We start from the raw sequence: 26,843 nt of genomic DNA, 5'->3' as shown, positions 1-26,843 counted from the left end.
CTGCTTCTTTTACAGTATAAGGATGGGTTTGTGGCATATCCTTTACTGCATACTGCTTGATTCCCCCCCCCCTTTCTGCATCTGACAAATGTACAGTACTTACCAATCATAAAGAATAGTAATAATAAGACTAGTAAATGTTTTAGTTTAGATAGATTTCCACTGTGAGGGAAATTAATAGAGCTTCAATAAATGTATAAAGTTTGTAACACTAGATTTTTTTATTTTATATTTTTTATAGATGTATTCAATAGTTGTTTTTACTGAAAAGAATGAGACAGAGGTGATATCAAGTGACTGGCTGAGCATCGACAAAAAAAGTTTCCTTTTGGCCCCCATATAACGGTACAAGATGTAGAAAAACGGTTGAAAAAAATGAAACGCCTGATGAAGAATGGAATATGAAACTGAATGGGTGGCTGAGTATGGTAAGTTGCAAAATACAGAACTCTGCAAAATACGCCTCAGATGATCTGTCGGCTAACCCTTTCTCTGTTTAATGTTCTTTAATTTCATGCTGACAGATGCAGCCAAAAAACAAAGAGCAAAAGTGGTGGAAGCCGAGGAAAAAATGAAAACCTGGCTGAAGTATAGTGGAGACCGAAATGGAGGAAATAAAAAAAGAGAAAAAGGTACACAAGGCCTTTAGTAAGGCCAAGTAATGGTGATGTTTTTTTTTTAAAGGCTGATCAAATACCTTTGCAAATAATGATAATTTTTTTCTTTAACACAGAAAAGCAGATGCCTCCCCCTCATGCAGATTCCAGCAGCTGTGAAAGTGAATGGAAGTGTCTTCCAATGATTGTTTTTTCTTCCTCTGTCTAACCCACCATTAAACAGAAGTATATTTCATCTTCATAGCCTTATCTTCACTGCATGAAGATGTATACAAAATGTGCTACCCCAACATGTCCAAACTTTTTTTGAAAATGTCTTGCTGGCATCAAATTCAAAATAAACGTAGTTTTAACATTTACACAGATAACGAGGCAGTAAAGCCCATTACAGTTTAGCAAACTACTGAATAGTTTAAACTTACATTCTGGGCTACACACATCACTTCAACAAGTCCGAAAACGGGAAAGAAAAGATGAAGAAAAGTCCGTTTTACAGCTGCTGCAGTCTGTGCCTTTCTCCTGTCTGAGCGCGAGTGATTGGCAGGAGATCAAAGCGATGACTCTCGTCCCTGATTGGTCAATCATCTCAGGAGAGCCTTTTTCTTTACACTGGTTGTAATTATACATATGAAATAATTAAAATTAATATTTTTAAGTGCATGCATGGGGTTATAAAACACAATAACAAGATAAAAAAAAAATGCCATGCATTAGTATGCAGGGAACCAGTATGATGTACGTAACTCTTATATTGTTAGAATAACACAGATGTATTACAAGTTAATCACATAATAGATTATGTTGTCAAGAAAAACTTAAAGCCATATAAAAGAGTCCTTTAATCACTTGTTTAACGATCGGTCAAATTTAAAGTTAAGCGGCTAGGGAAATAAATACATTTTACTTTTCCTCCATAAACCATGGTAGCTATAAACTCAACTCCTAACACCATATTCTTTGAGTTACACCATCTTTAGCTTAGGTCTCAAACAAAAACAAAAAACATACAGTAAATCAAATGTTAATACCCATAATGCAATGCATATTACAGTAATGAACCGGAAAAGAAAATTATGGTATTTTAATGGGCATTTTGTGGTAATTGTAGAAATTACAGCAGAGTCTAACAGTGTAGTCAAATGTGTAATTTTCAATATTTGATATGTTGACTATGTCCTTTTCGCAAATGATCACATTCCGTTTTTCTGTTTGCTGTTTTTATATTTTAAACACCCCCCCCAACTTTTTTCTGTTTTGGGTTGTGTAATTAAATATAACATCTTAAACGTTCTAAAAAGCTCCGTTATGTTTGTTGTTTTTTTACAGGAGAATATGCTGCTACTTCTCCTCCTCCGCTCCGTCTTCATCATCAGAGCCACACACAATCTAATTTGCTTCAAATCTGCAAAAAACTGCAGAATAATCTGGTGCAGATTAGTTGCTGAGCTTCAAAATAAAAGTCCGGAAGTGTTTTAGGCTAATTTGAAGAAGAAAAAAACAGGAAGATATGATTAAAATACACGTTTGAAGATAGACAAATATTTAAATGCATTTTCAGAGCTCTGAGAAAACAAAGAACCAAATTAAAGATGATGGTAGTTTGTTTCCCTTTTTCTTTTAAAGTGTCAAACAGAAGACAGAAGGTTTAATCTTGGAGTGTAAATGTAAGATGTCATCTGTTTTTGTTGTTTGTCTAAAGGTGAAGTTAATGTTTATATTTATATTAGACCGATTATTATCATATAAATCAGACCACTTTTCTATCTATCTATCTCACAAACATACAAAACACACATCTTCTCTCTCAAGTTATTCATTTATTCATTTGATTTGCGTCATGTGCACAAAAACACAAAGAAGCAGTCGCTGACAGTTCAAAACTCAGGCTCGCTCCAACATTATTAAACGTGTAGAAAACAAATCATAGTAAAAATGAGAATCTCTGAAATAGTGCATAAGTTGAAATAAAACATACATAACATTAAATTAAATATATTAGTGGTAGTGAAAGTGACTTCTGTGAATACACAAACAAAACAGAGGTTTTCTTTCCAGGTGTGGTCCTTCGCACCCCGGGGCTGAGTCAGCTAATAGAACTAGCTAATGTCGGCTAACCACAGCTGATATTAATCTTTTCTTATAATATTTGAATTTTCACCAAGGACGTAGAAGTAAAAAGTGCTTTAAAACAAACTTTTGGGGGCTCAGTTCTTAATGTAAACATGAACCTGGTGAAATATAAAACATATCTGAGGGTTGCTTCTTGCTTGTATAATTTACAGCAGAAGTTCTCTGAAAATCTCTTCTCTATACAAGCTAAACTGGTATTGGAACTGAAATTTCCCTAACCTGATTGGAATCAAATCTGGACCTTGTGAATTGAAATCGAATCGATTAAGAACATCATTGGCACCCCACACGTGCAATAACAGCTATGAAAAAAAACAATAACTCAGAGTGCAATAACAGAAAGCCCAGTGTCGCTGTCAGCTGGTGGAGTCTCCAGAGGCTGGTTTTAGAACGTAAGAGACGTCTCCTGTTTCAACAGCCAATAGAGAAGACAGCTGGTAAAGTCAGCTACAAACTATTAAAAAAAAGATCCAGAATCCATTTTGTTTCTATGTTACAAACTGTCAGCTGGTGGAAATGAGTTTGTATGAGGCACCATCCTACTTACATCATATTTACACACGCACAAGTGAAATGCTCTCACACACACTACTGAGCTGCTCACTTATCTATCCTGTGCAAACAGAAAAGCAAACTAGGTCGTTTATATAAATAAGAGGGCCTATGATTGACCCCAGTGGGACCCCACACAAAATGTTTGCTTTGTGAAAAGAGAACTTTTGATTGTGTTTACGATTACTTAAGTACTCACGTAACCATTGAATAACTGAACCTTGAAAGCCACAGGAACTTAGTTAAGTAAGTTCATAATTAACTTTATCAATGCTAAATTAAATCCTATCAATAAGTTGTAAAATAGCCCCAAAAATAATGTTGTTGCCTGTTTAAGATGTTGTTTTCTCTGTTCAGTTTAACTGCTGACTGAAACTCCTTCCAATCAGCACTGTCATCAGTCTCAGGATCAGAAGAGTCTCCAGTCTGGTCTTCAGTCTCTGGTTGTAAAAGTGGATGAGAGTTCCTGGCTGGTTCTGGTCCTCCACAGTCCTCTCCATCAGCTTCTGTTTCCATGTTTTCAGTTTGTACTAATACACCACATTAATTGTCCTTAGACTAAATTCAAATAACATTTAAGTAGAGATCAGTGTCCACAGTTTACAGCGTTCAGAGCATAGACTAAAATGGATAGAAAGGCCATTGAACTGTTTCCCGTGGTCATTTGATTGGCACACAACAAAATGGCAATTGTTGTAAGTTGTCATGGTGACAATACGCGTCAGTGAGGCCGTAAACTCTGTTGCAGCTCGCTTGGAGGAGAGCCGCCCAACGCAGCTCGGGAGATGTTCTGAGTTGCAGGGATGAGGAGGGACAGTAAGACCCAGTGACAACGGGTCAGCGGACCGCTAACGTTAGACCCAGCCAGTTACGGACCGGCCATCTGGAATTTGGGCAAATGCCAGAAGTATGGGCCACTACTAAAAATAACAATAATCTTTGGTTTATTGTGATAAGTTATTTTATGCATGCAGCCAAAAATATTCAAGATTGTAGTGCAGCGAGCTGCGTGGGAGTAATTTCAAAGCTATGTTATTGACACTCTATGCATGTACTACCCAGAGGTTGAGCATTGCTCTATCCATGTTTTTGAGGAGCTGTTGTATTATTTGCTGTGCTTAAACATCGAGCCGTTGTATTAGTGCTGAATGTGCCTTTAGTGGAGCATATCATGTCGTAGATCTGCCGACGCTCTTAATGTTAAATTGTTGTTGGCATATGTCATTGACTGTAGCGATAGTAATGCGTGTGCTTTCAGTGTGTGTTCTAAATGTTTGCATTCTCTGTATGTGATTTTGGGGATTTTATCTCAATGTTTGGGTGATGTTGGTGTGGTTTGAAAATTGGGCCGGTGTGTTACAAATGCCAGGGCTGTTTTTTGATACCAGTCCCTCACTGGACCCAGCCCGCTGTTCAGCTCATTCTCTGTAACCGATGCAGCATGACAGCACGGTGGAACCAGCCAGCTGGAGAACAACTTGTTATTTGGCTAACATTAGCTTGCTAGCTCCGCCTTAACGTCACCAACTCACCACATCGTTCACAGAAAACGAGCCGAATAAAGCCGTTCCTCGTGGCGATAGCAGTGTGCTTTGTGTGGATGAAACATGAAGTTAATTTGACTCATTTCGACTCAGCTCCACGACTCGCCGGAAGTCAGCTTATGCTGAAGTTTATACGTTACCATGGCAATGGTACACATAATGGCTACCACTATGACCATTATGCTACGCTGATTTGAATGGAAATGGCCTTTCTATCCATTTTATTTCTATGGTTCAGAGAGCTCCAACCTGGCTGAGATTCTCTGGCTGCTGCTGGTCCACACTGGAGCTCCACTCCTGCTGCTTTCTGATGTCACTAACACAGGAAGTAGACGCTTCCTCTCCTGTGTGTTGTTTCATGTGATATTTTAAACTTCCACTCTGTGTAAAAGATTTCTTACAGACTGAGCAGCTGAAAGGTTTCTCTCCTGTATGAGTTATCCTGTGTCTTCTCAGACTTGAGTTTTCGTTAAATCTTTTTCCACACTCAGAACAAATAAAAGCTTTCTCTCCTGTATGAGTTCTCATGTGTTTCTTTAAACTTCCACTCAGTCTAAAAGACTTGTTACAGACTGAGCAGCTGAAAGGTTTTTCTCCTGTATGAGTAATCCTGTGTCTCCTCAGACTTGAGTTGTCGTTAAATCTTTTCCCACACTCAGAGCAAATAAAAGGTTTCTCTCCTGTGTGGATTCTCATGTGTGTCTTTACACTTCCTCTCTCTGTAAAAGATTTCTTACAGAATGAGCAGCTGAAAGCTTTTTCTCCTGTATGAGATCTCATGTGTGTCTTCAGATTTCCCTTTTGGCCAAATCTTCTCCCACATTCAGAGCAGCTGAATCTTTTCTCTCCTGTGTGAGTTATCATGTGTCTCTTCAGGTGTGTCTTGCAGCCAAATCTTCTCCCACATTCAGAGCAGCTGAATCTTTTCTCTCCTGTATGAGTTATCATGTGTGTCTTTAGGTGTGTCTTGCGGCCAAATCTTCGACCACACTCAGAGCAGCTGAATGTTTTCTTACATGTTGAATCATGTTTCAGTGAGTTTAAAGCTGACTGAGGTTCTCTGGTCTCCTTCCAATCAGCACTGTCATCAGTCTCAGGATCAGAAGAGTCTCCAGTCTGGTCTTCAGTCTCTGGTTGTAAAAGTGGATGTGGATGTGAGTTCCTGTCTGGTTCTGGTCCTCCACAGTCCTCTCCATCAGCTTCTGTTTCCATGTGTTGAGTATGTCTTTGATGAAGCTGTGAGGACTGAGCTTCCTCTTCATCATCTTCACTCTTCACAGGGACAGGAGTGAATGGGAACTTGGTGATATCAGCCTCCTCTAGACCTTGAAGCTGCTCTGCCTCCTGACTGCTCCACAGTTTCTCCTGTTCCTCTTTAATGTGTGGGGGGGGCTCTGGTTCCTGCTGCTCAGGAGGAACCTCTTCTTTAACCACCGACAGCTGCTGAACATCTGCAGGAAACAGAATGAAACAGACACATTACTGACCACCACTCAAACTAAACTCAAACCAATAATAATGAGAGGTAGTTTGTATCGTCATATATATGAAAACTTACAAATTTAGTCTAACAAACTGATACAAAGTAGCATAGCATAGCTTGTTAAGGTCAGCTTGCTAAAACCAGCTACAAAATGGAACCATTTAGGGCTGTCCCTAACGATTATTTTTGTCATTGATTAATGTAACGATTCATTTGCCTATTATTCTAAAGATTTTTTTAAACTGAACTTTGGAGAATCAGTATTTTTACTTAAAAAGGTACAATATGCAAGTTTTCTGCATTAAAATGTCTAAAAACGACCATACCTATGTTATATATGTTTTTGAATTGTGTAGTTACACTATCCCAAATGTTTCCACCAAATGGCAAACCCAGAGAAATCTGTTATTTTATTTTCAGACACGTCACGTTTCATTTAGTCGCCTGTCAGTGGCGTCATATAACCTTTCACCATCTAGTTACCCAGATGCTACGTTCGAGAGTAATTGTAAATCATACAATGTCACAGAAAAAAAAATACTGGTAACACTGCTTTTTCTGCCAAAAGGCATCATTTTGTGATCAATTACATGCCACTTTGCAACACAGTAATACAGCAGAAACGTTATTTATTGATACATATTAATATTAATCCAGCTTAATGTTACTACAATGTATGTGCTGGTTGACAAGTAGCTAACATTATTGCTGGCTAATGCTTAGTGGATAACATAGGGTTATAACTAGGGATGCACCGATCCGACTTTTTCAGTCCTGATACCGATGCCAGGGCTTTGTGTATCTGTCGATATCCGATACTGTTGAATTAATAACAAACTGTATACCTTTTGCACCTAATACCTTCCTTCCACCATGTGGAAGAGACTAAAGGCACCAGACTTTCCTAACTAAGACAATTTATTTGTTATTTAAAAAACAATTGTGCATTCAAATCGAAAATATAATGTAAATCAAACTTCTTAAAATTAATTTAAATAAATAACAATGGACCTTTATATAGGTTTATAATGGCTTATTATACTGTCAGGAGTACATAGAATATCACAAAAACATTTTAATGTCATACGTTGTCAATGTCATGTTTACTAAAAGCTTTGAATACTAAAGGGTTTGCTTGGCTCCACAACATTATACAATAACGTTATATGAAGGAGAATCCATGAAACAGTTACAGAATCTAAACTATTTTTTTTCTGCAAACTGCAAAGTAGTAAAATAAACTTAAATCGAATGAATACACATACAAACAACTTTAACATTGTTTCCCTTTCAAAACAGAATAGTTGTAATCTAGTTGTATAAACACTAGCTTGGCCACAGGTAAGTTAGGTTGTAGTGTGGTTGTAGTTGGCGACTGAACATAGCTCCACTGTCAGCCTCCTTCACTGTTTGAATAATGTTAGTAGATTGGCGGACGTATTTCAGCGAGGCAAGGCATCTTAAATCCAGTGTTTTAATCATTGCTCTGAACCCGTCTTTCTCAACGGTCTGTAGCGGGACCGTAGTTGGATTGCGTTCATAATGTTGCTCTGCTGCATGCTTGAAGTGACATGTCTTTAACGTTAGCACGGTAACATTAGCACGGCCGAGTAACGTTAGAGCGACGGGCAACAACAGTGGCTAAATTATGTCCGATTTTTTAGAAACAAAAAACCTTGCAACAACAGACAGCTCCTCTCTTGAGCATACGTTGTTCTGGTGTATCTCCGGTCTTTCTTCATCCTCTAACTTTCTTCTCTGTTCTTGAATGTGACCGGAGCCTCTCCCAACTTAGCAGGTTATGCTACCTGGCTAGCTAGCAGCTACAGTGGGGCAAAAAAGTATTTAGTCAGCCACCAATTGTGCAAGTTCTCCCACTTAAAAAGATGAGAGAGGCCTGTAATTTTCATCATAGGTACACTTCAACTATGAGAGACAAAATGAGAAAATAAAATCCAGAAAATCACATTGTAGGATTTTTAATGAATTTATTTGCAAATTCCTCTGGAAAATAAGTATTTGGTCACCTACAAACAAGCAAGATTTCTGGCTCTCACAGACCTGTAACTTCTTCTTTAAGAGGCTCCTCTGTCCTCCACTCGTTACCTGTATTAATGGCACCTGTTTGAACTTGTTATCAGTATAAAAGACACCTGTCCACAACCTCAAACACTCACACTCCAAACTCCACTATGGCCAAGACCAAAGAGCTGTCAAAGGACACCAGAAACAAAATTGTAGACCTGCACCAGGCTGGGAAGACTGAATCTGCAATAGGTAAGCAGCTTGGTGTGAAGAAATCAACTGTGGGGGAAATTATAAGAAAATGGAAGACATACAAGACCACTAATAATCTCCCTCGATCCGGGGCTCCAGGGAAGATCTCACCCAGTGGGGTCAAAATGATCACAAGAACGGTGAGCAAAAATCACAGAACCACACGGGGGGACCTAATGAATGACCTGCAGAGAGCTGGGACCAAAGTAACAAAGGCTACCATCAGTAACACACTACGCCGCCAGGGACTCAAATCCTGCAGTGCCAGACGTGTCCACCTGCTTAAGCCAGTACATGTCCAGGCCCGTCTGGAGTTTGCTAGAGAGCATTTGGATGATCCAGAAGAGGATTGGGAGAATGTCATATGGTCAGATGAAACCAAAATATAACTTTTTGGTCAAAACTCAACTCGTCGTGTTTGGAGGGGAAAGAATGCTGAGTTGCATCCAAAGAACACCATACCTACTGTGAAGCACGGGGGTGGAAACATCATGCTTTGGGGCTGTTTTTCTTCAAAGGGACCAGGACGACTGATCCGTGTAAAGGAAAGAATGAATGGGGCCATATATTGTGAGATTTTGAGTGAAAACCTCCTTCCATCAGCAAGGTCATTGAAGATGAAACGTGGCTGGGTCATTCAGCATGACAATAATCCCAAACACCCCGCCCGGGCAACAAAGGAGTGGCTTCGTAAGAAGCATTTCAAGGTCCTGGAGTGGCCTAGCCAGTCTCCAGATCTCAACCCCATAGAAAATCTTTGGAGGGAGCTGAAAGTCCGTGTTGCCCAGCGACAGCCCCAAAACATCACTGCTCTAGAGGAGATCTGCATGGAGGAATGGGCCAAAATACCAGCAACAGTGTGTGAAAACCTTGTGAAGACTTACAGAAAACTTTTGACCTCTGTCATTGCCAACAAAGGGTATATAACAAAGTATTGAGATGAACTTTTGTTATTGACCAAATACTTATTTTCCACCATAATTTGCAAATAAATTCATTAAAAATCCTACAATGTGATTTTCTGGATTTTTTTCTTCTCATTTTGTCTCTCATAGTTGAAGTGTACCTATGATGAAAATTACAGGCCTCTCTCATCTTTTTAAGTGGGAGAACTTGCACAATTGGTGGCTGACTAAATACTTTTTTGCCCCACTGTATAATGTTACCCAACATGCCGTTCGGCGGTGTAGCTACATTTGTAAATGTAAAATTATTAGTGTTAGAAACTGTTTAAGTCACAAATTGTTATGTGCTATGGTGTTTTATCCTTTTAAAAGACAGTTAGTTGTGGGTTATTAATTGTTGTGTTATAAAGTTACTACCATGAGTGAGAAGGGTACGCAGATAACAGGGGTCCCAGTGCTGCGACGGAGGGAAAAAAAAATAAAATAAAAATAAATAACTGGATTGGCCCGTGGATCTGTTAATTTTTCCGATCCCCGATCCAGCTATTTTGTCAATATCGGGGCCGATATCCGATCTTAATATCGGATCGGTGCACTCCTAGTTACAACATCACTCAACACGCTCATAAAGGTATTAGTAGTATAATTGTTTTGACCATGGATAAAAGCAGCACTGCGCTAACCCACGAATAAGTTCACTAGTAACGTTAGCTGTATAGACGATTAATCTAATGCTAATTTAGCCAGCTAGCACACCCCGCTCTTTCTGCCTCACTCCCCCGGCACAAAGAAACTTCATTCGGGATGATAGCTGACAACACAACCGGGACATGTAGCAATAGCTAGTTACCGTTAGCCGGGAGCTTACGATGCTAACGGCAGTTTAATGAAGCGTCGGGAAACAGAGACTAGCAGACCCAGGCATCCTAGTCACAACATCGGCCATCCATAATGTTGGCGTTTTTACCGAAAATCTCCTCCCTGCCGAATTTCTCCTCCCTTCGCGTTTAGCTGTCTTTACAGTTAGCTAGCTAAATTAACCCGACAAAAGGTGGGTTAAGCACAAAAACTAATAGTTAAGATTACAGAAAAGTGAAGGGGGAGATCATTCCGGGCAGCTGGGAGATGTTCTCCTGCTGCTGACAACAGCAATCGAACATCCTCGCCTTCCTGGAGATTCCCCCTGCAATCCCCTCCCACACCTGTCTCTCAGCCTTGTTGAGTAGCTAGCTAGCTAGCGTTACAACAAACCCTGTCCGCCCAGTAAAATCCAAAAGGAGACATCTGCATGTGAAATATACTGTGATAGTGTGGTTTTAGCTGCTGGCTAATCATTATCCAGCAGCTAAAACCATTTAACGTTAGCCGCAAATGTCAGCTTGCTGGCTCACTAGCTAACTGGTCAGCTAGCTACCAATACAGATTAAATCAAGAAAAACGGAATTATGTTGGGGAAACTATAGCCATTTTATTAGCATGACATGAAAAAACGTTCCTAAACGTAACGTGAATAAACTTGAATGGGTAAACTCGTCCGTGAACAGATGCATTCTAATCAACGATAGTGTTTAGCAATAAAAACTGCCATAATTCCATGCAACTTCCCAACGTCATCAAAACGTCTGTGTTTACAATCCGTTGTTTTGGTTGAGAGAGACCCCTAGCGGCAGAAAGTTACATATTGTACGTTTAAGTACTTGACATAAAACTTAAACGGCTAGGACATAGATTTAATTCATCACTGGAGTAATTACGATAATAACTGGCAAATGTATTTTTGCATCAGTGTGAGGCAAGGAAAATAACTGAAACGCAGGGCTCCAGCCTATGTAAATGGCCTGAAGTTTATACTTGTGCATTGGTGTGTGCGTCGATCTCTTCAGGAGAATAGCAGGGCCGGCATGGGTGTGTGGTAGAGAGAGTGAGAGTGAGATGGTGATTATTTACGGAGTCAGTAGTGACCCTAGAGTCATAGTGAGAGAAACAAAATGTCTCCCCTGTTCTTTCTGACCACGGTGGGAAATCTGGAGCAGGAAAAGTTAACCCTCTCCTTGATTTCATGTTGTTTATGGAGGAGAAGAGTTGGGGGAAATGCAACGCTACCAAGCCGTGGCCGAGCGACGTGCGTGCACCTCTCGAAAAATGCAACTGGACGTCGCGGCGACGCACCTCGCTCGGCCGTGGCTAACTTTTCCTGCGACAGATTTCCCATCGTGGTCAGATAGCACAGGGGAGACACTTTGTTTCTCCCACTATGCCTCTAGAGTCGCTAATCGCTCCGAAGGTAAACTGCTTCTTTTACACTTCTGGTTAAATGCTAAACAAACTTTGTTGTCAGTACAATATGTGTAATGATTAGGTTGAATATAATATGATGAATTTATGTTCTTGCTTAATAGTAATGTTAATAGTACTGTAAGTGGAGAAACGACAAAGACACTATTGATGCCATTACTGCAGGTGCAGAATGCAGCGATTGGTGGAAAGACAGGGCTTGCATGTACAGATGAGCAGCGCAGGTGCAATGCCGGGACATCGAAGAACCTTGAGCCTAAACGTCTGAGTCAGATTAACTTCAGACACCACAAGGCAGAACAGCAATACAGAGTTAACTGTATGTAGGTCAACCATTCCCAAATACACCACATCATGTGTCACACAAAGACTTCAGAGACAGTGTGGACAAACCCCCATCCAACCACTTTTTGTCCTGAAGAACACTTTACTGGAGAAGTGTTATAATGCCTCATCTCCCGGCCATTTTTCACCACAGAAAGCTGCTACCAGCCAGGCTAACGCTAACATAGTTAGCCTAAAGAAACAAGGCGCCTGTCCTAACTAACGTTATGGTTCGGAGCTGCGATGCTGGAAACGTAACACTAATCTACAACAGCAGTCTGTGTCTGATATGAAGTCATTTACACTGATTTAAGTCTTCTTGGATACACACTTTGTTGCTAGTGTGTGACATGCAGGCTCTGCATGCACAGCCAACCACCAATCACAATCAATGGTGATCAATTCATCAAACAACCAAAGCAGGCCCCGCTAGTCGACCACAACCGGACATTTAGAGGAAGCAACATGCATGCATTATTAATATCATATTAAGTCTGGATTGATAGTATTATATGAATACAATGGTGTCATGTCAGTCAACCACAGTATTTAACTACCTAATGTCCCTCTCCAAAATCACTTCAGAAGAGGAGTCACAGCGCTCTCTTGCTCTGGTGTTTGTAAAGAATGGTTCACATTTTTCATTTGTATTTTCTATGTAGATGCACTCCCTTACAAAATCACCCCAGTAGTTGAGAATGAGTTATTTCTAAATAGAGCTATTTATGTCATCTTAATAATATAAAGTATAATACCACACTCTATAATTTACAAAGAGCCAACAATTCCCCCAAGAGCAAGCATTTGGTGCAACAGTGGCGAGGAAAACCTTCCTTTAAAACAGACAGAAGGCTTAGACAGACCCAGGCCCAACTTACCTCAATTACAACTTGTCTCCTGCTAGTTGTACTACATCTCTTACTTTTTAAAAACAGGCATATGCATAATGTTGGGGAATATTTTTTGCCAAAAACCTTTAATATTTTAATAATTAAAAAAGAGTGGTGTCTCTCAGCTTACCTCACACATAATAGACCTTTTCACATGTCATAGTAGGACACAGCACAGGTGTATTAATAACCATTAATGATGGCTGCATTCCACTTAGGAGAGGCCCTGGTATTGTGGATGCTGGCTCACTGAAATATCTTACTGGGACACTTGATGGAACTGAGCCATCATTAAGGTTATCAGTTTCAGCTGTGCTTTTCCTACTATGACAAGTCAACATGTCTGCTGTGAAAAAGGTCCATTAGTCTTCTGCTGGTTATACTAGAGCACTTACTTTTCAAAAATAGGCATATGCCTAATTTTGGGGAATATGTTTTGCCAAAAAAAATTGAATACATGTCACAATTACAAAGAGTCATGTCTCCAAAACTACTCCACACTTAGAAGCCCCCTGCTGGTTGTACTACAACACGTAGTTTTCAGAATGAAGCATTTCCAAAGATGCCACAGAAGAAGAAGACTCATGGCAGAAGACATTCTCAGAGCATCAGGTATCTTTCAGAATATTTAATATGTTAAACATGTCCTACAAATGTAACAGTAATATACTTTATATACTTGTATTCTTATTATTCTTTATTAGTTTCAAAGGATGAGTTCTGTTCCTTCTGTGGAAATAAGGACCTGCCCAAACCTGCTGTAGATGATGTTTGGGTGAGACTTAATGTTTATTTGATATAAAACATCAATAAGTAATCTGAATACTGGATAAAATTCCTGAGATAACATTTAAGTAATAAAATAATGTCTAATTGTATACATCACTGGTCTTCTAATCTTTACATTTTCTTATTTTTTATCCGTGTGTGGATTCAGTGTGGAACTTGCAAAAGATGGCTTCACACGCAGTGCCTTGGAATGACAGCAGCACCAATAACAAACCAAAATCCCCCCTGGGATTGTGTGTTGTGGAACAGCCCTAGAGGCTGTAGGTGAGTTTGGGGTTTAGGTCTGGATAACTAAAGGATAGAAAATTTCAACTACTGCCATGATGGTAATTGTACACAACCTGCATATAAGGGAAAAAGTAAACGAAAGCTAGAAAACGTGTTGTTATATATATGTAATTGTAACATATTTCTTGAGATAAATATACCCAAAAATGATGCACGTTTGTTTTTGAAAAGTAACCGTTATGGTTCAACCATTAGGTGAGCAGTTATAGTGAGGTAAGTATGGAAACACTTCTCACCAGGCTGTTCCAACACCTCCTGGACTCTGGCTGTGTCCCTGACCACCATCATTCCAATCCCCAAAAAGGCACCTGCTAAGGACCTAAGGACTACAGACCAGTGGCACTAACATCTGTGCTGTGCAAATGTATGGAGAGGCGGGGGGGCTATAACCTCCTATCAGGCATGGTGTCAGACAAGCTGGACCCATTCCAGTTTGACTACAGGGCAGGACGTGGTGTGGAGGATGTGAGCCTCACACTTTAGACACTGTCACCAAAAAGCTGGACTCAGCACACCCACACACCAGGATTTTATTCATGAACTTTTCCTCAGCTTTTAACACCGTGAACATTGATAACAGTTCTCACTTTCAATATCTCTTCCTGGTACAACCAATGTATAGTGAATCACGCTGCCAAAATAACTGGCTCCCCCCTATCTGAGCTGTACAGCCGCTCAGTGATCAGGAAAGCCAACCTGATCCCAGAGGACCCCTCTCACCCCCTCCATCACTCCTTTCAGCTACTACCATCAGGCAGGCGTTTTAAGGTACCACTGGCCCGCAAACACATCTACAAGAAACCCTTCATCCCCTCTGCAATAGCCATACTGAACAGAACAACATGAACACCACAGTCAGCTGATACCTCAACACCCCAGGTCTTGTTTTTATATGTCTGTGTCAATGTCTCTTTGTGACTGGAGCCTTGTCAAAGAAATGTTTCTGTAACCTTTGTGTAACAGACAATAAAGTTATATTGTATCTTATCTTTGTAATTATTAAAGTATTAAATGTTTTTAGCAAAAAATATTCCCTAAAATGATGCATACAATTTTTTTTGAAAACTGTGTTGTAGTACAACCAGCGGGGGGGAGGGGGGGCTTCTATGTGTGGAGTAGTTTTGGAGACATGACTCTCTGTAATTATGACATACATTAAATGTTTTTGGCAAAAATATTCCCAGAAATTATGATTATGCTTTTTATTTTTTTTAAACAAGTGCTGTAATACAACTAGCAGGAGACAAGTTATAATTGAGGTAAGTTTGGAGACACTACTTTATTTAATCATTAAATTAATAAATATTTTTGTTGAATCTCTTTTTGGTGTTGTAGTTTGTAGACGGTCCCTAAGGTGTTGTAGTTTGTAGACGGTCCCTAAGCACTCGTCTTACTGCCGTCTCACCGCTATTCTGATCCAAAGACTCTTTCTGTGAGAGAGGACAGAGAAGAGACACTAACAGTAGATCCTGGCTTGTAATGGAAGACATATGATGCTTTTGATAACCGCTTGCAAATACAGCAAACTGTTGCTAAAAACAAAGTTTCTGTTGACGTTCGTTTGTTTATGTAGATAACATCCCCGAAATCACCATCACCAAACCCACCAGACTCCATGCAAATAATCAGCACTTTTAGCGTGTATAGAGCCAGCATATTTCCACATATAAATGTGTGAATTAAGGGTTTATTTCAAGCAAACCAGAGTGGTGATTGTTGGAACAGTGGAAAGATGAACCAAGACGGCTTTTGATAGTTTGATTGTGTTTCTGTCCACTTTGAATGCAATGTGTTTTACGGTGATAAAAGTACTGATTATTTACATGGAGTCTGGTGGGTTTGGCGACTGCCTTTTAAAGAGCTTAGATTCAAATAGAGCTTATGTACGTCCTATCGTCGTATCGTTGCTGAGAGAACAGATGACAGGAAGGAGAGAAAGATCAACTGAAGGTTTAATGAACAAACCTGCTCTGTGGAACCGAAGCTGAGGGTTGAAAACAGCGTCCAGCAGCTCCCGTTGTCGCTCGTTCTCCTCTTTTGAACGACAAAGTTCCTCCTCGTACTCTGCTATCGTTCTTTCAAACAGCCCAAATATCTCTTCAGCAGCCGCAGTTAGTCGCTGCTCCACCAACGCTCTCAGCATCTGGACTTTACACATTTTACCTCTTTCTCAACACAACAGAGAGACTCTGCTAACACACCTTTCTGCTAGACGCCATCTTGTTCAGAGTGTGAAGTTAGCCGCAGTAAATACTATAGCTTCCGGTGTAGAGCAGTTACTAAGCTTCAAAATAAAGGTCCGGAAGTGTTTCAGATTTCCTCTGAAAAACACGCAGGAATATAAATTATTAAAGAAAGACAAACACTTTATTACATTTTCAGAGCTCTGAGAAAACAATAAACCAAATTAAAGATAATTGTAGTTTGTTTCTCTTTCCTTTTAATGTGTCAAACAGAAGATACAATTTGTCATTCATTCCACAGTTTAACTCCATACACAGAAACACATCTTTGTTTTATATTTGTTCTGCTATTTGGTGTAGTGAAAACACAGCTTCCCCTCAGTTCATATTGACATTCTCTTATTTGAAACGGCCTGTGGATACAGTCTGGCAACACGCTATGATATACTTTGTACATTAGTGATGCTATTGTAAGGTCTACAAGTTCACTAAATGGAAGTACCTGTAAGTTTATAAATAACTGATTTGTCGGTTCATGATAATTTGCCCCATTTATGATTCTGATTGCTCTCTTTTGAAGTAAGAAAATTGGATTCGTGGTTTTGTTTTATACGTTTTCCCCCAAACTTCCACACCATAAGTTACATATGGCAGTATGAGAGCTTGATATAATACATGTAATTACTTTGTATTAAGAATATCTTTGGTTTTGTTCAGAATTGATATGGACTTTGATATTTTAGTTTAAAAATGATTATGTTCGATTGGCCACCTCTTTTCTGGGGCAGGTGCGTCGGAAAAGGCAAAGGTTACCAGCAATATTTGTTAAAGAAGTCCCACACACTGTCCATTACGCCTCGCAAATACTTCATTTCACAACGTTTCGGTCACACAGACCTTCCTCAGGGGAATTTCAGTTTTAATATGATTCACATGTGGTTTCCAGCATATCTCATATTTCATAGCAAATCTCTTTTCATATACTCTTTCTATTTCAATATTATCTAACATAATATCCCAAGTAAAAAAGTAGTATACTTTAGTGCAGGGGTTTTCAAAGTGGGTGAATGTGAGCCTCCCCTTAGAGTAGGTAAGGACAGCCGAGCCCCCCCCTTCCCCAACATCCCGTCTGTGTTTGATTAGGTTCAATAACCACCAACATTTGGCCTAATCAGAACTGGTCTGGTAACCCAAAGGACCGGGTTTTGTTTCCAGGTCTGTGGGGTGACTTATGATGTGGGAGGTCTGGGGGGGTCCACCCCCCCCAAACATTTTGAGCATTAAACACTTCATTTCATGCATTCTGGTGAACTTCTATGCCCCTATTTCTACCTTTTTCTGAATGAATATGCTGGAAATATCTTCATGTAAAGGGAAACAGATTACAATCCAAATATAAAAACATAATGGAATATATTGCAGCAAGACTCTCAGGCATTCTGTATTACTTTCATCTATTTATTCTCCTTTGGATCGACTTTCCTAATTATATCTGAGTCAGCATAATGTGGCCTATAGGCATCATTTACTCTTCCCTCCTCTTTTTCATCTTTTGTTGGGGAAGTAACCTCCTTAAATGTGCATATGACAATTATTCACCTCAATGATACATTAATTCATTTTAATTAATTAATAAACCCCTGGACTGTAATATTTCAGATGTTTGAGCAAGATTTCTGCTCATGTCCAAAACTGTGCACATTCAAAATAGAACTCATCCAATCTGTGTTCTCTGAGATTTGGAGGAGTCGTGATAGGCCTATTTTGAGAAAAATAAAGTGATCATTACAAGAATAAAGTCACTATATTTCAGAAAATAATCTACCTGCACCATAGCCTGCTGTGCAGTACGTGATTGCTGTGCTGATACGGTAGATCTCAGACCTTCTGACAGACTCAGAGCCCCGTTTGGGTCTCTGGTCTCTGAATGAGACAACGTTTAGGGAAGTGGCTGAAAGCTGCTCTACATCGGAGGTGGAAAACTGAAACTACGGCAGAAATACACGGAGCTCAAACGGGACACATCTGCTGCAGCATGTGGACAGCAGAGCGCGTCCGTTATAAACCTGAAGCTGCACAGCTTTTTACAGCGACAGTGGATATATTTCGGGGGGTCTACATAGGCTATTGTCCAGTTTCATATTTGTCAGTCAACTTTTCAAAATACATTCAGGGCTACACTCAAAACAATCGGGGCTGAAGCCCCGGCAAATGTGGAAATATGCTGGCTCTATACACGTTAAAAGTAGTGATTATTGACATGGAGTCTGGTGGGTTTGGTGATGGTGATTTCATGTTAAACTAAAAGGATCTCACTCTTTAACTAAAAGCTCTATCTCTGTAGGTAATGTTGTCAGACTCTTAGAATAATAATCTGAGTCTGTCAGCGGCAACAACAGAACTTTTAGTGGATGGAAACTTTACCTTTTAATTAGGAGTTTAAACACAGACACAACAGGAAGAATACATCCATCAAATCAAGTCACTAATAATCAGCATGTGGCCTTGTTTTATTTCATTTATTTGCATTTAATTGTTCCACATTCCAAAACATTTAAAACAATTGAATCATTGATGTTATTCTACAAGTCAGATAAATAAATCAGCTGTTAGCTTTCTATTGTCTGACTTTGTATGACATCATCAGTGTCTTTACTTTCAGTCTGAACAGACCTCAACAGATTTAAAACCACATTCAGTCACAGGAAATACAAACAGTGAATATGAAATGTCAGACAAAGATTATTAAATGAAAGTCCACAAAGGAAGATAATATGATGGTAAACTACAAAACAACAATAACTGGAGAGCATACAATTAAAAATGGCCAACTTCCAGTATGTTGGTAATGATGAGAGGAATGTTTGCATGGCCTTCCATGCATTAGGGTGTGCTTATTAAACTGGCATGGACCAAATCGCTGTATAGTCTCGTTATGGTTTTTGGCCAACTTTTGGGAGTTTTGGAGTATATAAGGGCGTCAAAAATGTCTCTGCAAATAAGAGGGCCCTATAGAGCAGCCATGACACGTCTAGGCCCAGATGTGAAAGCAGCCCGGAGAAATTACTATTTTGAACATTGCTTGAACATTTTGAGAGTTTCTGTGCATCCTAAAGTCCTTAAACATGTATTCCTAAAATGAAAATTAGACTGACTTCCTATATATATATATATAAAAAAAAAAATGTAATATGTTACTAAAGACGAGAACAAAGTTTTTACCAAATTTCAAACGTGCAACATCTTTAAACCTCTTAACGTTTAGGCAGAGCAGCCTATGTCATCTTTCATCAGAGAAATACTAAATGGTCGCCTTTGGGCCTTCCCCCTCACACTGTGGGTACATTGGGGTAAAACAGCTTCAACACTAGCATAGAAAAATACGTAAAAATAAATGTCAAAAAAGCGTCAAATGAACGTCGAAAAAAGTGTAAAGTCGAGTGTTCTGAGGAAAGACAGAAAACTGTCCAGCTGATCCAGGATAACATCCATGCTGTTCAGAAGATGAAGTTACTGCTGGTCAGCCTTCAATGTGGAGAGAAGATCAGAATATAACAACACAGCTATCGGGGCATGAGGAGGAGGCAGGAGGAAACAGCTCGGCTCTCAAACATCTTCACTACGAGGCAGTGTGAATGCGCTGGTGGTGAGATTTAAGGCTACCCCCCTCAGAAAACATTTTCCCACATTCTTCACACCAGTACGGCTTCTCTCCAGTGTGGCTTCCAGGCAGCACGGCAATGGCTATGTTTAGGGTTAGGGTTAACTGCCTGGAAGGCGACGTTGGAGGCAAAAAACACCATTGAGCGAGTTCTCATGTGTCTCTTCGGGTGTCCCCCTTCAGTAAAAGCTTCATCACTCTCAGAGCAGATAAAAGGCTTCTCCCCTGTGTGAGTTCTCATGTGTGACCGTACATTTTCACTCTGTGTAAAAGATTTTTCTTCTGTGTGGATTCTCATGTGTTTTTTTAAATGTCCACCTTGTTTAAAAGATTTCTTACAGACTGAGCAGCTAAAAGGTTTTTCTCCTGTATGAGTTCTCATATGTTTCTTGAGATCTGACTTGAAGCGAAATCTTTTTCCACACTCAGAGCAGCTGAAAGGTTTTTCTCCTGTGTGAGTTCTCATGTGTCTCTTCAGATGTGACTCACGGTTAAATCTTCTCCCACACTCTGAGCAACTGAATTTTAAGTAAGTTTTCTTACGTCTTAAATCATGTTTCAGAGAGTTTAAAGCTGACTGAGGTTCTCTGGTCTCCTTCCAATCAGCACTGTCACCAGTCTCAGGTTCAGAAGAGTCTCCAGTCTGGTCTTCAGTCTCTGGTTGTAAAAGTGGATGTGGATGTGAGTTCCTGGCTGGTTCTGGTCCTCCACAGTCCTCTCCATCAGCTTCTGTTTCCATGTGTTGAGTTTCTCTGCTGGCTGGAGGCTCTGCCTCTCTGTTCTCCTCCGTTTGACTCTGATGAAGCTGTGACGACTGAAGGTTGACGCATTTATGTGTTCTGACCTGTTGACGCCAGATAAATCTCTTGTTACAAACACTGCAGCTGTATTTTTTCTCTTCTGGGTGGATTCTCATGTGATCATACAGATGCCCCCTGGTGCCAAATCTTCTACCACACTCTGAGCAGCTGAATATTTTCTTATGTCTTAAATCATGTTTCAGTGAGTTTAAAGCTGACTGAGGTTCTCTGGTCTCCTTCCAATCAGCACTGTCATCAGTCTCAGGATCAGAAGAGTCTCCATTCTGGTCTTCAGTCTCTGGTTGTAAAAGTGGATGTGGATGTGAGTTCCTGGCTGGTTCTGGTCTTCCACAGTCCTCTCCATCAGCTTCTGTTTCCATGTGTTGAGTTTGTCTCTGATGAAGCTGTGAGGACTGAGCTTCCTCTTCATCATCTTGACTCCTCACAGAGACAGGAGTGAATGGGAACTTGGTGATATCAGCCTCCTCCAGCCCTTGAAGCTGCTCTCCCTCCTGACTGCTCCACAGTTCCTTCTGTTCCTCTTTAATGTGTGGGGGGGCCTCTGGCTCCTGCTGGTATACGCTGGAGCTACACTCCTGCTGCTCAGGGGGAACCTCTTCTTTAACCACTGGCAGCTGTTGAACATCTGCAGGAAACAGGAAACACATTGAGAAAAAAATGGGACTTCATGCTAACTAGGGGTGTGACAGTGTGTGTGTGTTCTAGGGCTGATAAATTGCTTCAGCATCGACATTGCGATGTGCATATGTGCAAAAGCAACATCTCAGGATGTGCGTTGTTAGTCAGGCAAATTAGCTCAAACACGTCATGCAACAACCTTTTTTCTGCTTCATAGAAAAGCAAAGTGGAAACACATGAAACAGAATGAAGTACAGACAACTGTTTAGTCAGTAACTAAGTATTTTAACTGTTTAGTCAGTACTTTTAGCTAACTATTTCAACTGCTAGCCATTATTCAGTACATGTTGAATCATGTGTCAGTGAGTTTAAAGCTGACTGAGGTTCTCTGGTCTCCTTCCAATCAGCACTGTCATCAGTCTCAATTTCAGAAGAGTCTTCAATCTGGTCTTCAGTCTCTGGTTGTAAAAGTGGATGTGAGTTCCTGACAGGTTCTGGTCCTAAAACCAGCTACAAAATGGAACCATTTAGGGCTGTCCATGACAATTATTTTTGTCATTGATTAATCTAATGATTAATTTGCAGATGCATTGTCACGTCTCCCATGCGAGCACGACACTGATGACGTTACAGATGAAGGTGGCATACTCTGTCTCACATGTTGATGAGCTGCCTGTTTCAGCAAAAGACATTGCAGAAGAGACAAGACATGATCCAATCCTTTCCAAAGTTCTTGATCTGACATTGTCATGATGGCCAAAGTTTGTGCCAAATCCAGATCTTAAACCATTCTATATGAGAAAGGACCAGTTGTCTAAAGACCAGGGATGTATTCTCTGGGGGTCAAGGCTAGTTATACCACCAAAGTTCAGACGGAGACTGTTGTCTGACGTACATGATGGACATCCTGGAATAACACGAATGAAGGCATTAGCCCGAGGTTTCCTGTGGTGGCCTGGACTAGATCAGGAGATAGAGAACTTTGTAGGTCAGTGTGCTGCATTTGAGCGAGCTTGGCAGACATTCAAGAAAGCCTGGACTCGACAGGAAGCACAGGCTGTGTCACCCCAGCAATGGCTTGCTCGGTTCCTGTTCACATACAGAAACACTTCTCACACAGTCACCGAGGGCACCCCGGCTGAAATGTTTCTAAAGAGACAACCACGCACTCGCCTGTCATTTTTGAAGCCGGACATGTCGGAAGTAGTGCTCAAGCATTAGCTACAGTAGAAAAAGGCTCACGACAAGCGAGCAAAGCCACTGCGGACATTTAAACTGGGAGAGTGGGTGTTAGTTCGGGATTTCAGACAGCCAAAGAAGCTGTGGATTCCAGGGACGATTCTGCAATGAAGAGGACCTCTGACCTATGAGGTAAAAGTTGGTCATCGTCAAGTCAAGGTGCATGTGGATCACCTGCGTGCATCTAAAGCTTCATATTCACCAAGCAGAAGGGATGATGATGATTTCTTGGGGTACTCAGCAGGCTGTGAGGATCCAGCAGAAAGCACAGAGCCAGAAAATGTTGCTGCTGGTCCATCCCAGGAAGATAGTGCCGCTATCCAGAAAGGCAGCGGACAGCACCAACTAGACTGAATCTCTCAGTGTTCATGTAGAGATGAGTTGTGGATACATTATTCATGTTCAGAGTGCTTACTGTTATGTTAATGAAGTTTGTATATGTGGTATAATTTTAGCACTGCATATTATGTTTACAAGAATAGTGATAACAGTACAGTTATTTAGTCTTCTTGTCATAGGTTAAAATCTAGGGGGGAGGAGTGTAGTAGTTTATACAGTACGGTAATGATAGTATCAGTACTAGAGTATACGGTAATGGTATTGAGAGTGTATTAGAGTAAATACGGTAATGGTATGTGCCACTCTCGCCTTGAGCTTATCTGTAGCAGAACTGAACTACGAAGTAAACGGCACTCACCTTGGCTCCGTGTCTGTGTTATTATTCCTCCACAAATACTACAAGAACCTTGAGCCTAAACGTCTGAGTCAGATTAACTTCAGACACCACAAGGCAGAACAGCAATACAGAGTTAACTGTATGTAGGTCAACCATTCCCAAATACACCACATCATGCGTCACACAAAGACTTCAGAGACAGTGTGGACAAACCCCCATCCAACCACTTTTTGTCCTGAAGAACACTTTACTGGAGAAGTGTTATAATGCCTCACCATCAGCGATGTGCGCATGCGCGATAGTCACATCGCAGGACGTTGCGATGTTGATGCTAAAGCATTTTTGCTGCTTGATAGAAAAGTAAACTTTGACCCTTCTCCTTTTACATGATTGTTAGGGGCCGAGCCTTCCCCTTTAAGACAGGTGGTCATGTGGGCAGCGTGCGTATGCGACGTAACGTTACTCAGACTGGGTTTGTTATGGGAAATGAGGCTCTCCGTGTGTAGAAAAGTACCGTAAGTGACACAGTGATGAACGTGCTTTTCCATGGGTAGTGAAGCTCCAGTAGTCAGTGTTTCCATGTTCGCTGCAAAGACAAACTAAATCACCTGATTAATGCAACGTAATCACGACATCTCCCGGCCATTTTTCACCGCAGAAAGCTGCTACCAGCCAGGCTAAAGCTAACATAGTTAGCCTAAAGAAACAAGGCGCCCGTCCTAACTAACGTTACGGTTCGGAGCTGCGATGCTGGAAACGTAACACTAATCTACAGCAGCAGTCTGTGTCTGATATGAAGTCATTTACACTGATTTAAGTCTTCTTGTCTTCGGGTCAAATTTGAACCGTTTTCAAAGTTTCATCATCAGAAATATGGGTTTATTTCATCTAAATTAACCAAAAATAAAATGGGTGGTTCCCAATGACGTTCTTCTCAAGTAAAATTAATGATCACTACTTTAATTGAATTTTGGGTGTTTTATTTAATTTTATAGCATTTGTGGTCTCCCCGGATCAATTTTGACCCGGTGGTGCAATGGGGCACTATTGCGCTTTACAGCAGATGAACACACACACATGAATGCACATGCCAAGACACACATACACCCCCCCCCCCCCCCCCCACAAACACAGACATTCATACAAACAGCAGCTGAGAACTACGTCATGTAATGGATCACATTATTGTGCTTTCAAGCACATGGAAATGCAGCCAAACACACGCACAACAAACATGCACACGTGTGTGTGTGCGTGCACATGCATTCACACAGTACACACACACACACACACACAGTAGCTGAGACCTGCAAAAGATCACACTATTGTGCTTTTCAGCACATGAACTTGCGCACACACACACACACACACACACACACACACACACGTTGCATAGGGCAATGGATCACACTACTGTTCTTTTCAGCAGATGAACTTGTTGGAATGTCACAGCTACTGCAGTCAGATTCACTGTGTTCCCTCGGAAGGAAGGAACTGCACATGGGTAGGCACTTGTAATTGTTTGTACATTTCAAACATGTTTAGAGGCATGTTTAAAACGTGCCCTGTTTAAGCCTTTTGGGTGCTAACTCTAGCAGGTGAATAACACGGTGTAGGCAGCACTGATTGGTTTCATTTTTTTTGCTACTGACAGCACTCCACATTTACACACAACAGAGCTACGTGTTGAAATCGACCACAATTCTCCTTTAATCAACATTTCTGTATGTGCCAGTGTTAGCCAGCTGGTTCATTTTCAACTGTAGTCCTTTGGCCAGATGATTTTAGACCAGAGCTACAGGAAACAGCAAGACACTCATTTAGTACAGGTTATATATACAGACAGAAGTCAACAAGACACCATACAGACAGCTAGAGCAACAGCCATGCAGAGCTACAGGAAGCAGCAGGACATTAGTACAGGTTATATATACAGACAGAAGTCAACAAGACACCATACAGACAGCTAGAGCAACAGCCATGCAGAGCTACAGGAAGCAGCAGGACATTAGTACAGGTTATATATACAGACAGAAGTCAACAAGACACCATACAGACAGCTAGAGCAACAGCCATGCAGAGCTACAGGAAGCAGCAGGACATTAGTGCAGTTACACATCAACAGTATAAGAAGCCATGCAAGCATCACAACACAGCCAAGCAACACAGACCTGAGCCATCTTCTTGAACCGTTCAACCATGAAGAACAGTAACAAGCAGTAATAAAAAGATGTTCAGCATGCAGAGATCAACTTCAGGTTTTGAAATTAGTCATGATGGTAACCAACAGACTGGAGGACACACATTAATATTAATAATACAAAATCCACCTGTCAGTTCTTTACTATGTTTAATCAACGAACCAATAAATTCAAATACAAACATCCTGACTTTATAGAAGTAAAGGGACCAAACCTGCTCTGTGGAACCGAAGCTGAGGGTTGAAAACAGCGTCCAGTAGCTCCCGTTGTCGCTCGTTCTCCTCTTTTGAACGACAAAGTTCCTCCTCGTACTCTGCTATCGTTCTTTCAAACAGCCCAAATATCTCTTCAGCAGCCGCAGTTAGTCGCTGCTCCACCAACGCTCTCAGCATCTGGACTTTACACATTTTACCTCTTTCTCAACACAACAGAGAGACTCTGCTAACACACCTTTCTGCTAGACGCCATCTTGTTCAAAGTGTGAAGTCAGCAGCAGTGAATACTATAGCTTCCGGTGCAAATTAGTTGCTGAGCTTCAAAATAAAGGTCCGGAAGTGTTTCCGTTGCTGAGCTTCAAAATAAAAGTCTTGAAGTGTTCAAGACTTCCTCAGAATACACACAAAGAAGATTAATGATTAAAATACACTTTGGAAGAAAGACAAATACTTTATTACATTTTCAGAGCTCTGAAAAAAGTTTGAATATAATAAATGTACGTTTTATTATGTTATCTAAGCCTTACACATGACATTACAAAAACAAAGAGGGACTCAAGATTTCACAATTTGTAATTCCTCACAGGGTTTGTCCAGCCAATACCAGGAGATAAAACCCTCCCAGAGTCACTGCAGTACTTCTGAAACGCCTTCAACCCTTGTTGGGTTTAGGGTGGGGTTGGGTACCGAAACTCTGTACTTTTTAGGGTACCAACCAGATTAGGCCGGTACTACCGGGGTCCACATCCCAGTGTTTTCTAGACCTATAGCCTGTTTTACGACCACGTCTTTTCCCTCCTGTTTTTGATACCTTCGCCTGAGATTGTACTTTGTACAATAAACTTCATTACCTCTTTACCTTTGCCACTGAGTCGCGCTTTTGAGTCCTCTGAGCTCCCTGACAACTAGTAAATAATGTGTAATGTGTTCCCTTCATGAATTCTTCATGGATTAATCTTGTATTTGTGCTGTACACTGTTACAGTTATTGTTGATGTGGCCTTGTTGTCCATCTTTAGTCTTGTTTTGTTTATTCTTAGTTATTTTCTCAACTGACTGCCTTAGAGACAGAATGCTGATTTTGAACATGTCTTTAACAATCGCTAGCCAAGCCAGGTAACGTTAGCCTACTGTAC

The 26,843-nt window shown here is 40.6% G+C and overlaps 2 protein-coding genes across 2 annotated transcripts; both read right to left on the bottom strand.

The window, feature by feature from the left end:
• Positions 1-2,763: 2,763 nt before the first annotated feature.
• On the bottom strand, positions 2,764-16,318 carry LOC144521389 (uncharacterized). The gene is made up of 2 exons (XM_078255949.1): positions 16,060-16,318; positions 2,764-6,294 (listed from the first exon to the last, which is right to left on the bottom strand). Exons 1-2 carry the CDS (start codon positions 16,250-16,252, stop codon positions 5,078-5,080), a joined length of 1,410 nt encoding a protein of 469 aa, XP_078112075.1. The 5' UTR covers positions 16,253-16,318; the 3' UTR covers positions 2,764-5,077.
• A 2,243-nt stretch (positions 16,319-18,561) lies between these two features.
• On the bottom strand, positions 18,562-25,973 carry LOC144521385 (uncharacterized). Its single transcript, XM_078255945.1, has 2 exons — positions 25,708-25,973; positions 18,562-21,384 (listed from the first exon to the last, which is right to left on the bottom strand). The coding sequence occupies exons 1-2, from the start codon at positions 25,898-25,900 to the stop codon at positions 19,970-19,972; spliced, it is 1,608 nt and encodes a 535-aa protein (XP_078112071.1). The 5' UTR covers positions 25,901-25,973; the 3' UTR covers positions 18,562-19,969.
• Positions 25,974-26,843: the final 870 nt, after the last annotated feature.

The sequence above is a fragment of the Sander vitreus genome, chromosome 7 (genome assembly GCF_031162955.1).
Source record: "Sander vitreus isolate 19-12246 chromosome 7, sanVit1, whole genome shotgun sequence".
In the NCBI taxonomy this organism is placed as follows: domain Eukaryota; kingdom Metazoa; phylum Chordata; class Actinopteri; order Perciformes; family Percidae; genus Sander; species Sander vitreus.
The sequence above is the reverse complement of the archived record's forward strand: the minus strand, read 5'-3'. Positions and strand labels throughout refer to the sequence as shown.